The sequence below is a fragment of the Erithacus rubecula genome (assembly GCF_903797595.1).
Source record: "Erithacus rubecula genome assembly, chromosome: 1".
Lineage (NCBI taxonomy): Eukaryota > Metazoa > Chordata > Aves > Passeriformes > Muscicapidae > Erithacus > Erithacus rubecula.
This window is the reverse complement of record NC_136658.1, coordinates 98,840,772-98,853,823: the sequence shown is the minus strand read 5'-3', so window position 1 is coordinate 98,853,823 and position 13,052 is coordinate 98,840,772. Positions and strand designations below refer to the sequence as shown.

General features: G+C 41.5%; 1 protein-coding gene across 4 annotated transcripts in view; it reads left to right on the top strand.

The window, feature by feature from the left end:
• LOC306809084 (uncharacterized protein) overlaps nucleotides 1-6,504 on the top strand; it is a 233,254-nt gene extending 226,750 nt beyond the window's left edge. For all 4 annotated transcript variants that reach the window (XR_013776161.1, XR_013776162.1, XR_013776163.1 and 1 more), the window contains one exon: nucleotides 6,190-6,504. Coding sequence is in view for 1 of the 4 variants with exons in the window: in XM_079320220.1 (XP_079176346.1) it covers nucleotides 6,190-6,352 (163 nt within the window). In the remaining 3 variants the exon portion in view is untranslated. The remainder of the gene's footprint in view (nucleotides 1-6,189) is intronic.
• Nucleotides 6,505-13,052: the final 6,548 nt, after the last annotated feature.

Sequence of the window (13,052 nt, the reverse complement as noted above, 5' to 3'; positions counted from 1 at the left end):
TGGGGGGGTTAAACCTGGAGAAAAGGAGGCTCAAGGGGAACCTTACCACTCTGTAAAGGCCCCTGAAAGGATGCTGTAGCCAGGTAGGGGCTGTTCATCCAGGCAGCCAGACAGGACAAGAGGAAATGGCCACAGGCTGCAGCAGGGGATGTTCAGATGGACATCAGGAAGAATTTCTTCCCTGAAAGGGTGGTTAAACATTGGAGTGGGCTGCCCAAGGTAGTGGTGGAAGCACCTTGACCCCCTGGAAGCGTTCAGGAGATGCCTGGATGTAGCACTTGGGGCTGTGGTTTAGTTGATAAGGTGGTGTTTGCCCAAAGGTTGAGCCCAGTGCACTGGGGGTCTTTTCCAATGGCAATGACCGTGTGCTTCTGTGATTCTCAGTGAAGCTGACTCACTGCCTGGAGTGGCTGCAATTCCCCAGTGCTGCTCCTCAAGGGCTCTCCTGCTGGCCTGTAAATCCTCTCCAGGCTCTGGGCATTTCTTGCTGGCCCTGGTACCAAGCTGGTGTGATTGGGATGGCTTCTTCTCCCCAGCAGCTCCAGCTTGAGCCTCTCCCCAGGATCAGCAAGCCTGTGACCAAAGATCTTCCCCTTCTCAGATGGCCCCTTCTCTCCTTTTATTTATTTATATGCTGTTGTATCTTATTTTTTGTCAACTGTATTAGGTAAAAAAAAAAAATTTACCAGTAATGCAGCCAAAAAAAAAAATGTTTGAAAAAATTTAGCATAAACAGTAGAGTTAAAAACAATTTAAGGCATTCCAAGCAAAAAAGCCATTTTCAACATGTCTAGTAAAATTAACAGTAAAAAAATAGCCCATTCCAGAAAGCATCCCTTCATGAGTGATGTAAGTTGTAACAGCTCCTGTAAATAAATGGCATGTGTAAGTTCAATTTCTCCCTGTAGCTGTTTTCAAACCAAAAAAATTAAAAATTTTTAGTTCAACAATAAATTTTAAAATTGTATGTAATGTTTTAGGAGTAAAAAAACCCCAAACAATAAATGTTACTCCAAATTAAAATGTATATAGCAATTATATTGTAGTCTCAAACAAACCATCATTCCAAGTTCTAGCACAGTTATTGTGCCTACATAGTCTGTTTAACCTTTTTAATCTTTTACCTTTGTAAAAAAAAATTTTGAAAGTAAGTTTTTATATATTAGTAAAGCTTATTACTATTCTCATTGCTTTGCCATGCATCATCCCGTACACTCAGAGCGCCTTAAACAAAGCTATAAAAAAAGCTCTAAACAAAAACGTAAAGAAAGTCTTTTTAGTGCAAGCAAAGGGGGAAGATGTGGGAGTCCAGGGTTTTTCCCTGGCTCCTTTGGGGGTGCAAAAACCCCCCTGGCAGACCCCTCAGAGACCCCTGAGTGCTGCCCAGGAGCTGCAGGGGCTGGATTTGGCTCCTTGGGAGAATCTGCCCACATTGAGAGAAGAGACACAGAAAATAATGATGAGTAGAGTGTAAATTAGAATGTTAGAACGTAGATAAATAGGTTTTCTTGAATGTTTATGATAAGGGACATGTGGCCAAAATGGAGAATTTGAGGGGTGGACACCTTTTCCTCCTTCTTCTCCATGTCATCCATGTTGGGTGACACGTTGGCACTCTTGGATTGGATGGGGTCAGGGCTGGACCATTTAATAAAATTGTATTGTATTGGTAAAATTTTGTAAACATGTAATGCGTAGTACTAACTATCTAAGATAAGCCCTGCCTTCACCAGGCAGATTCCACCATGGATGCCAGGCTGAGCAGACCCTGCTGGCCAGGCAAAAGGTCCCAGAGATTAGAAATAATAAACAATCCTTGGAAAAAGAGAAAACTGTCTCCGGCAGTCTCTCTTCGGCGGCTTCGGGAGAAAACCAGGGTTTGAACCACCTTCGTGTCCCTCTGGGGTGATCTCGGGGCAAAGGAGGAACCCCAGACTGGGACATATCACTATATTGTGGTCTCAAGGGACCCAGTTTCAAGAAGTGATAGGTACTTTTAAGATATCATTATCTGAGGATGAAAAATTTAGATTGTAGCATTACTGAGATACAACTTCTAATAGTGATAAATAAGGATTCAAACCAATGGTATACCATAAACATATTGGGAATATGTATCATTTATAAATCTCTTCAAATACACTTTAACTGCAGGACACAAACTTTGAAAAAAGTTGTAGCATCAGTCTAGGATATCCTTTCTTCCTATATTGAAGTTTTCTTCCACAGGAAAGACAAGATGGGGCAAGGAAATTTAAGAAGCATAAATCAGAACAGCATTGTTTACTTGGAAGTCTAATTGATTAAATTTTTATGATCCAAAGATTAAAGAGAATATTCTCTTCCCCACCCCCCACCCCCCCAAAAAAAAAAAAATAAAAGAGCTGCAATAATCCCAAGAGATGGAGACTTAAATCCTTCCTACCTAACTTCAGCCACCCAAAAGGGAGGCAGCTGGGCTAAACCAGCTCTGCTCCCTGCTTAGCCAGGGAGATGGACATCCCTAACTACACAGAGCTCAGATGAGGATTTTGTAGGACTATGTTTATATAAGAGAAATCTGACTCAGACATAAAGACTGGTTGATTATTTTACTATTAATTAACTGTAACTACAGTTTTAGCAGCTGCATAAAAGAGAAAGTCTTCTGAATATCTCATTGAGTATAATTAAACTCTACATTATGAATATAACTTATTAGGAAGCCAATCTGAAATTTCAAGCCTGAAGGAACTCTTATCCCTGGCTCAAGTGTGGTGAATTCTAATATTTCTTCCACATTTCAGTATACTGAACAAATTAAAATAATCTGCTGCATACTTGCTTTCTGTACTCTGTGAATACAAATCATAAATGAATTGGCAGCAGACATTAAACAAGTTCTAACTAAATTATTAGATTAATATGATGTATAGACAAAAATATTTAAAACTTAGAAGGTCAAAGGAAACATCTAACCCTATTAGAAAGGAAAAATAATTGTGGAGAATAGAAAAATAAAATGTTTTTTGCAAAACAAAATTTTGAGAAATCCTGGTAATTATGTAAATTTTGAATGTATGGGAAAATTAAATCATATACAAGTCTAGTTCAGTGACTGAAGTACATTTTATTAGCTCTCCAGCCATTTATGAGATTGTTTATCTGTTACAAACAAAATCTAACAATCTAATTTATCAGGTTCCTGTTTGTGGAAATTAAAAACAATTTAAAAAGTGTTTGGTCTAGTTTTTTATATCCATCTTCTTGGTGCCTCCAGGGAAGGAGAGAAAGGGGGTTGGTAGCTGAGAATGCAGAGGCACCAGAGCTCAGCAGGGCAGCTCAGTGCTGCTGACAGGCTTGGAGCCTCATCCCCTGGGCTCTGCTTTGGGGCAGGCAGGCAGCAGAGGGAGGCAGGGGGTGCCTGGTGACAGTGGCAGTGCTTTGCCCTGCTGCATTCAGCTGGGTTTAAAATAATTTAATAATAAATAATGCCCTTGACACATGGTCATTAGGGCACTGTAAAAGCATTTGGTATTTCCCCGGCAGTGCTTGCACAGTAATTGCAGATAACTGGCAGCAGCAGTTTTGTTCCTCAGCACAGCTGTAGATTGGTGTAGGGTCCCTTGGACTAGTAGCTCATTGCTGTTGCCTGCACATTGCAGAAGGAGAAGCTTTTATTGGATGTTTCATGGCAGCTCGACTTTAGCTGAGCTTTTTCTGGTCCTCTTATGAAGGATGCTGAAAGTGGCTCTCTAAAACCCTTAGGAACTTTGCAGTACTTTGCAGGGCAGCCACAGTTTCATGCAAGAGGGTTATAAAAGTGCAGAAGAAAAATGGGAGCTCCTCTCCTCACCAAAACAAGAGTGACCTGGACACAGCCTCTTTGCAACAGATTTTCCTCAGCCTTGGAAGACAATATAACCCAAAGCTGCCAATCAGCTTTTCCCAGTCACAGTTACCTGCTAATTCTCAGATTTTGAAAGTTCTTGCTCCAAATCTAGAGCAGCCCTCCAGTGTCCCAATATGTGGCATACTTGCTGTGAGTTCCAGTACACAGGATACAATTATATCCTCTGGTCAGTCATCTTCTGCTCCATAGCCCAGCTCTCCCATGCCCTGTGCTCCCACTCAGATGCATTTCCACCATGCTGAATAATTGGGATGCTTCATTTTAGAGGGGGGTTCATTTTATTCCCAAAAAGCAAAACTCTCATCAGCAAGTGCTGAAAATATTTAGTGTACAGAATGGCTTTGTTGCAACTGTGATTTGGATACAACTCCTGCTTGCCTCTGCTGACCAGCAGCTAGAACAGGCCTTATCAAATTAAAACAATAGCTGTTTTCTGCCTGTCTAAGATTACTTTCTACTCTACTCACCAATGAATATACATTTCAGTGGTGTCCTTTGAGTGTACTATTGGGTTGTTGGTGAACCACAGCTGCACCTGTTTCATGCAATGGTGTTCTTTGAGAACTGCAGAACAAGCGATTTGCTTCTGATGTTGGTGCTGACTATTGGCTGCTGGGGTCAGTGTCATTGTGAGTCTCACAAAATGTGTGAATTCACTTTTGCTTTGTGAGCAAAGTCTTCCCTGCCTTCCATTCTGAAGCACAGTGAGGCTCTGGGCACCTGCTGCTCCTGGGTCACACCCTGCACAGCTGCACCCTTGCAGCAAGTCCCCGTGTTCAGCAGCACATGTGCCTGGGATTGTCTCTTTCCATCAGATTCAGCTATGATTTGACCAAATAAAAATTTCTTCTGTCCTCACCACAGCTTGGCCTGTATCTTGGTGCAGAGGAGCATCCTCTGGGGAACTCTCATCTTGGGGAAGGTTTGAAATCAAGGTTCATTTTTTCTGAGTTTAGTGCTCTAACTTCCACGCTGGTGTGTAAAGTGTAGGATGGATTTTGGCATGAAAATGGTCCTGGTTGCTCCATTTGTGCTGGGCTTGATGCTATCATGTGCTTCAAACTACCCCTCAAGGAAGGCAGATAGAACCCATCCACTGCTCTGCTTCAGCTCATGGTGGCCAAAGCTGCAGCAGCTTCAGAGATATGATCAGAAAATTGGAAGAGATGGGGCTAGAAATATCTCCAGGCTACATTTCCTGCACTGTTCAGGACAACTTTGGGTTTTGTAACTGGGGAGGAAAGAATTCCTGCATGTTGGCAGGAATATACCTCCTTTACAGGACATGAAATGAAAATGTCAGGCCAGAAATATTTTGAAAGATGTCAGTCAAATACACACCTTCCTCAGTGCTATCAAAGCATTCAAGAAATGCTTTATCTTGAGTGCTTCATGGCAGAAAGAGCTGCAGGAGGCAAAAAATGGAAGATTCTTGAAGTGATTCATGGGTCCATTTATCATAAGTAAGACAAATTTACATGTTCTCAGGGTACCCAGCCTGAGCAGTGTGCAAGACACCATTTAAATAGATCTCTGCTAGTTTTTCAAAAATTTTAAACTGCTGTTTCTGAGATGAAAGGTCTTATTTATAAACACAGCTTCCCACATTAAAAATGGAAATGCCAGGCCAATATGTCATATTAAATTAAGCAGCAGTAATTCTCAGACATGGCCAATCCATCTAATTTGAAGCCAATGAAGAATTATTTTAATTCCAAGCTCATTTAGATTGTATCTAAACCAGAAATGTTTATTTTTCAAAGGATATGAAGCACATTACACTAATACTGCCAAACTCATTACTTGGAGGAAGGACTAAAACTTTTAGTCATTAGGCAAAAGCCACTTCTTTCTGGCATTTTAGCAGTTTTCCAGGTTTGAATTCAAGGCAGTAATCACATTTGCATTTTTGTTGGCAGCAGATATTCAGGGAAGTTATCCCACATCATTATTGAGTGTTTTTATTCCCTGGTTTAAAATTATCTGATGATGCTCGGACAGGGATGGACCTGTTTTATTATTATTATTATTTTAGTGGTGGTAGTAGTCACTATGGTGGTATGCAAGGATGAAAAGCAGCCTGGCTGCCCCGTGTTTAATTTAGAGCAGAAACCCTTGCCCTCTGTGTCTGTGCTGGGGAGGCACGTGGAGGGAATGCTGCTATCACAGCATCTGTCAGGGCTGCAGCTGAAGGGAATTCAGCACAGAGGCACATTCTCTTTGACTTTATTCCCCCCAGACAAACCTTTGTTCTGGTACTTCCAATGTTTTATAAATGTCTCCTTCTCTGTCCCCAGGAAACATCTGTGTGAGGCACATCTGCTCCTGAGGCTGGCAAACATCCTGACAAGGGGAATCATCTTGGCATCCAGCAAGTGCCACCTCATTTGTCACCATGGTGCCTGTGCTGCCCCCACAGTTCCTTCTGTCTCACTTTCTCTGACCCTTGGCTCTGTATAAGCTCATAAAAAAAGGGATTTTTCTTCCCAGCTCCTGCAATTCTCTTTGTTTCTGATGTTTATTTTTGAGGTTGGGCTATATGTTCTATGTAGAAGGAAGGCTTAAAGAGAAAGGCAGCAATGTATGACTTTATAAAATACTTTCTTTATAAAGACTTTATTTAGCTTTTTCAGTTTGTTTGACTGCTGATTCCTGTTCTTTCTGTCTCCCAGAGTTTACCTTCATTAAATGCTTTAAAAACTTTCATACAGGCCTCCTTCCTTTCTAAACATTGCATCTCTCTGCATTAAATGAAGTCAGAAAAGCTTCCCAAGGTTCAGTGTGAGGAGTGTGCAAGTGCAAAGGCAGACAGAGGAAAGGATTAATTCAGGCCTGAAAGGTCTCTGTAAGCTGGGAAGGTGTGCTGGGAAGGTGTTCAGCACAGATAAGGACAGGAGACCCAGGAGACAAAGTCTGAAGTTAGGGATTTTTGGAGGATTTGTGAAAGAGATGCCAGACAAAATAGTAAATAAGGATTCATCTGAACAATGCAGTGTGAGAGGTGTTAGAGGGGAGCCCTGGGCTGGGATCAGGGAAGCTGCAGAGGAATGAGGAGAGAGGGAGGCACAGCTGTGCCTGCAAAGGGTGGGAGTTGCTGAGACCCTGAGAGAAGCTGGGCTGAGTCCAGGTCCCTGATCTACCAGCAAGCAGGGGAACAAGCATCAATTACATCAAAACTTGAAAAATCTTTTTGTTTTCTACCCCTTCAAATAGAGGCCACTATTTACACTTGAATCCACTGATGGGCAGGATTTTTTCAAAGACGTGAATGAAAAGTTGATTTTAAAATCCAAATTCTGTCTCACAAACATTTCCAAAAAAGAGGAGACTTTGAAAACGTAGTCTGATGAGCAAAAAGTCTTGCTGTTTATATTCAGATTGAAGAAAGACTGTCTGGAAGCTTCATTCTCAAGCTATTTTTGCATTTTGCTAGGAAGCCCTTAGGGTCTCAAACACAAACTGTATGTAAGAGAAAATGAAAAATGTATCTGAATGTATCTGTCATAAAAACAACATGAATGCAGGAAAAAAAGGTACCTCTGGCTAAGAGAGTCTGGAAAAACTGAGGAGGAAGGCTACAGGGAGCTCTTTGAAAGGATTGGTACTGGTGTTCTCTGGAGTCCTGGGAGAGGGAGCACAATATTTCTCTGGAAGGAAACAAAGAGAATTGAAAATATCATGAACACTTAAATATACTGTCCAGAGAATTGTACCTCCATTTTAAGGTTTTTACTGTCCACAAAACATAATTTTAAAAATAGAGTGAGACAAAATTAAAATCCTTAACTGTACGAGACTTAGTTTCAACATGAACTTTAAGTCTTTTCCATTATTTCTCCTAATCTCCACACAGAGGTGTATGTCCCTACATATTTAGTGTATGTTTTACCACCTAGAAATAAAATGGTCTAGGAAGTTGCAAAGGGTTTTTGTCCCAGTTTAGAATATGATTCAAGACTCAGCATCTTCAGGTTCTCTCTGGTGCAGTTCTTTTCCCTGCTACAGCAAAACTTTCAGGGTGAGACATAAAATCACTATTGTCACACCAAGCATGACTTAGAGCTAACACACCTTGCTCCAACAGCAGGTCCAGGAAAGCTCTGCTCACTCTTCTTAAGGCACCTAATGGTAGTCCCCTAGTTTTCCAGAGCAAGCTCATTTACCTGGAGCTTTACTGTTGCACACACTGAAAAATGTCACCATCTTAGCTAAGAGTGCACTTGACTAAAAGGCCACCTACACACTTGCCAGGTGCCCCCACCATGGGCTCCTGGAGAGCCTGGCTCACTGGGTGCACTCCCATGATGTGCCAGCAGCACTGGCAGCCTTCCTTCACTCAGAGTGGGACTCACAGACAATGGACTTCATGCTAGGTTTGCTGCAAATGCACCTTCTTAGAAACCAGGTGATACAAATTCTTATTTATCCTGGCTCTGAAAAGAATTGAAACCTACATTTGGAGTATCTAATTTGATACTGGTACAGATATGCTTCTGTGGTGAAAAAGAAACTCTACTCCTTCCTTCTCAGGTAAAAAAAGTTCAGGATGGAAGCTAGGCTGCAGAGGACCAGGAAAACAGAGCATGAAAGCATGAAGGAGGCAATTTCTGGCCTTCAGTCCCACCTGTGAGAGGCACCTGTGCCTGGGAGACAGGAGTGTGTCCATCTGTTGTGGTGGTGATCCTGAGCCTGTCTGCACACACTGGTTTGAGACATTTCCCAGGACGATGCCCACGTTTGAATATCAGTCTCACAATTTCCAGCAGCATCTCCTGGTTTAAGAATCTCCCTGCTTGGTAAGGGGTGGTGTGGGTGCCATGAGAGCTCTGAGCAGGAGGGAGCACATCCTTGGCTGGTTTGGCACAGCATCACTGACTCCTGCCAGTTGAGGTTTGCAGTGCTGAGTCTCAGTGCTCAGGCCTCTCTTGCAACTGCTCAAATCTGTATCAGCAGCCATTAAGTCTTCATGAATACATAGTGAGCATAAACTTACATGCTTCTATTGCTTCAGGTTCTCCAAAAGTATTGCCATGAACCATGGTATGATGGAGTTGCATTTGTCTAGTGGCTTAACAACAATAAAAAGATAATCAGGATATCTGCTATATATCTGCCCTGCTATAATTTGCTTAGTGATACATCCCCTTACTGTTTGCTCAGCTTCCATGTGAGTTTAATTTCAAATTGACATTTGGTCTTTTGTCTTTTTGTGGCAAAGCAACCAGGATAGTATTTAATTACAAATTTTCTGTTTAATCTATCATTTTAAAAATAGACCAGAGTTGAGTTTTGCAGTACTTTTAAAATAAAATAATGGTTTCACAAAATCATGTTAGCTTGAAGAAAACATTCATATTGTCATGTTAGTGTTTGCTCAGTGACATAATTAGGTTCCCAAAAACTTCTATAATTTATTATCTGTGGCAAGAGAGAAGAAAGATCCCCTCTGAGTGCATGCCTTATAGAGTAATGTTGTTAGCATTTCTGCTTCTCTCTCCAGAGGCTTAGGGTCTTTTTTTGTAGGGGGTAGGGAGGAATAAAATATTCCTAAAGTGGGTGAGGAAATTATTTTACATTTGCAATAATTGTGTCCTTATATTTATCCCTTCATCAAATAAGTTTCTTACAAAACACCCCAAAAGCTTTCTTAGATGCAGATGGCATTTTTCACATTTACTGTTTCTAGGGTCCCATGTTAATGCTTTTTGGAAGCCTACTACTCCATTAGTAATAGATTTTCTCACTCTGCCAAGTTATCTGACAGAGGGTAGATATCCAGTGATAAGCTAAAATGTATATATGTTAACAGGTGTTTGCATGTGACTGAATTACCATTATCAGCATTTAAACTCTGTTCTGGCACCCTAAAAGTACAGAGAAGAAAACAATCAACAGTTACAGAACCCGAGATACAAAATGCTACAATTGATTCTCAGTCCAAGCATCTTCCTGAGCTGGCAGCTAATTTTGCTTGTCTAGGTTGATAAATATGGAAATTCATCTGCCTGATTTCAGGTGACTTGAAAGGTGCCTGTGTCTTCCATGCTTTACAGTCTCAGCTGAGTTTCTCACTAAGCTGTAGCTGCTCAGATAATTTTGGGGCATGAGGAAACATGTTGTCAATGACAAAAATCTGTTGCTGAAAATCTTACAGATTCTCATAAAAATATTCCTTTGGCAATTCCCTCAGACACCCAAGACCCTGAAAATCACAGGTTTCATGTTTCCTACAGTCCTGGTGATCCTCACCCAGAGCTTTCCTTACCCATTCCCGTTTGCTTCTAACGCAGACCACTTCTGGAAAATATTGCTTCAGACCATGAAAAAAGTCTGTTTCTAGAAAATTTTTAGGTCTTACTATCCCAGAAAGCTATACTGGCTTTCTAAAAGTGCTGAGACTCCAAGACCAACAAACAAAAAGCTTTTTAAAACACTGATGTGACAGAGGAACATCAGAGCCTGCCCTGTCAGATCCACCCTTCTTGTTCTTCACCAGAGGTCCTTGTCTCCATTCAGCTTTCCCACTGTACATGTCAAAGATCCACTCTTTGAAAGACACTCCTGAGGATGCTTTAAGAATCTTGCAATTTTCTCACTGAAAATTGTTGGTCAACTGCACCAGTTATTCACAGTGTGAATTCATCAGAGAGGCTTTAAGAACACTTGTATGCTTTTGTGTTTCATTTTTTAATTTAAATTTGTCTTGCCTTTTGTGCCTTTTCCCCCACCACTTCCTCTGCTGTCACTTGCCAGAGTGTAAAGCTGTTTCAATCACTCTGTAGTGTATTTATCTGTTGCAGTGATAAAAGGATATGCTCCCATCCTTTCAAACTGTCATCTGCTTAAAAGAAATGTCAGCAGTGCCAAAATCCATGATGCTCATCACAGTCACACTTCAGGGCTACAATTAAATGCCTAGATTAAGACCCACGTGGGTCAATTTTTTCATGCATTACAGCTCAATGAAGTTGAATGTAACAAATGGAAAATGCCTCTTACCAAGCACTTAACATAATCTCTTTCTGCTAGTTAGGCACCTAGAGAGAGCACACATCTTGCATTATCTCACTGAAATCATGCTGAAGGTCCAGGGAAATGTCAGCCACAAGAGCCACTGCATGGGTTTTCCTATCAGTGCACAGAGGTAATTCTCAGCACAGATATTCTGGGAGACCTGGGGAAGGATGTAGGTGGATTTCACAGGTCCAGAGAGAAGCACCTCCAGGGGCTGCTCTCAATCCAAACCTGGCTCCTGCACTGAGTGATTCACATAAAGCCCCAGAGGAGGTTGCTCCTGACAAAATCCATGGTGCCATGTGTCACTTCTGACAGAGAACAGCCATCTCCATAAGCCTCATTTGAAAATGGCAGGAAATCATTTTGTGGGGATGGCAGGGTGCTCCAGCTGCTGCAGATTAGACAAGTCACCTTCAGCACACTTGGTATGCCAACCTGAACGGGCAGTGAAAGAGAGTGGATGATGAAGCACTGCTAATTTGCAAAACACTTAACCTGTATGCAATTATCATATACAGTGCCTCTGGCAGAGCAGCTCTGCCACTCTCTGCTCTTACAGAACAGCAGACCCATGCTGGGGATCACCACAGGACTACAGCTTCATGCAACTGGATTAAAAATGTAGGATGCTGTGTAATTTTCCACAAACCTGCTTATTTAATTGGTGCTGCCAGAAAAGGCACTACTCCTCATTTCCTGAAGAAGTTAGGGAAGCATCAAACAAACAGACACAAAAAAAACCCACAAAGAGCATTTCCTTTCTAGGCAAAGGGATTTGTGCAAATATTAAAGGTGAATGGGTAACACTGGGTTTTTTTATGTCATTTTTGTTCACAGCAGGAACCAAAGGTCATTAACTACAAATAGAATATACTTTGTATTGCACAGCCAAGATTACTAATAGATCAGAAACTGCAAGGGTTCAGTAAGTTGTAATGATTTGACATTTTATAAATCTGTTCACTGAAGTGGCTGCTTTGAGGAAGAACTAGTGGACTACCTGAACAATAAATCGGTGGAGTTTATTTATTATTTGAATTAAAACAAACAATGCAGAAATTAGGTAGCAGTCATTTTTCTGCTTTTGCAGGGTGATTACAGAGTGTGCCCTCTGGCATTTCTGTTGCACTTCTGGTTTCTCAAATGTTCTGGTTTTCAGCTTAAGTGTTTTCTCTGTATACTAAAAATGTGTAAGTGCAAGACACTTGTCTTAGCTCAAAGTCTCCAATATGGGAATTTTCTGAATTATGAAAGACCTGGAAATGAGCTTCAGGTCTGAATTATGCGTTTACCAGCAGAAGAAGTTTATGAGAATTATCCATTCCTTTTTTATTGCCCACCTGAACTACCTATAGGCCTTTCTTCTTTCCTGCCCATCAACAGCCTTTCTTGGAGAGCTGAGTAAATTACAGGTGCAGTTTGGGTTCAGCTGCACTAGAAAACACCACCCTGGCAAATGCTGAGGAATGCCAGGAGCTGTATTAACCAACTCCCTTGCAGGACTCTGTGTCAAACTCAGCATCTCCCACAGTGCAGGGGATACCATCTCTGTGTTCCTTGGAGAAATGGAATGTATTTCCAGAGTCTGCTCTTACATGGATCTTGAGAGAACTGATTTCTGCTTTCTGATGTTTCATCCACTTAGAACAAGTCTCACCCTCTTAATTAAAATCACCAAAAAACCAAAAAAAACCCCAAAAAACAAAAAAAAAAACCCCAACAAAACCAAAAAACAAAACCAAAAACCCAACTGCAACAACAAACATACTTTTGGCTTATACTTTTTTATGCCCACAAAGGTCTTGGCCAGCGTCTTTATGAGACAGGTGCCTACCTGTCCCCCTGCTGTGATCTCCTCATCCCATGTGTGGGGGCAATGGGTAGTGCAGAGCCTCCTCAGCAGCAGGTCTGAAGGGCTGGCCAGGTGTAGACACATCACAGATTTAACCATCCCTCAGCTCTTCAATTCACACAGGCTTGGGGGTTGGCCTCTATTTTACATTTTTCCTATCTCCATTTCTTTTGCTCCAAGCATTTCTTACAATGGCCTCAGACCTGACAGAGGGAAAATTGTTTTCTGAATAGTGATAAAGTGATACCCCTGAGGGAAACACAGTGATATTGCTCCTCCCTCTGTCAAAAC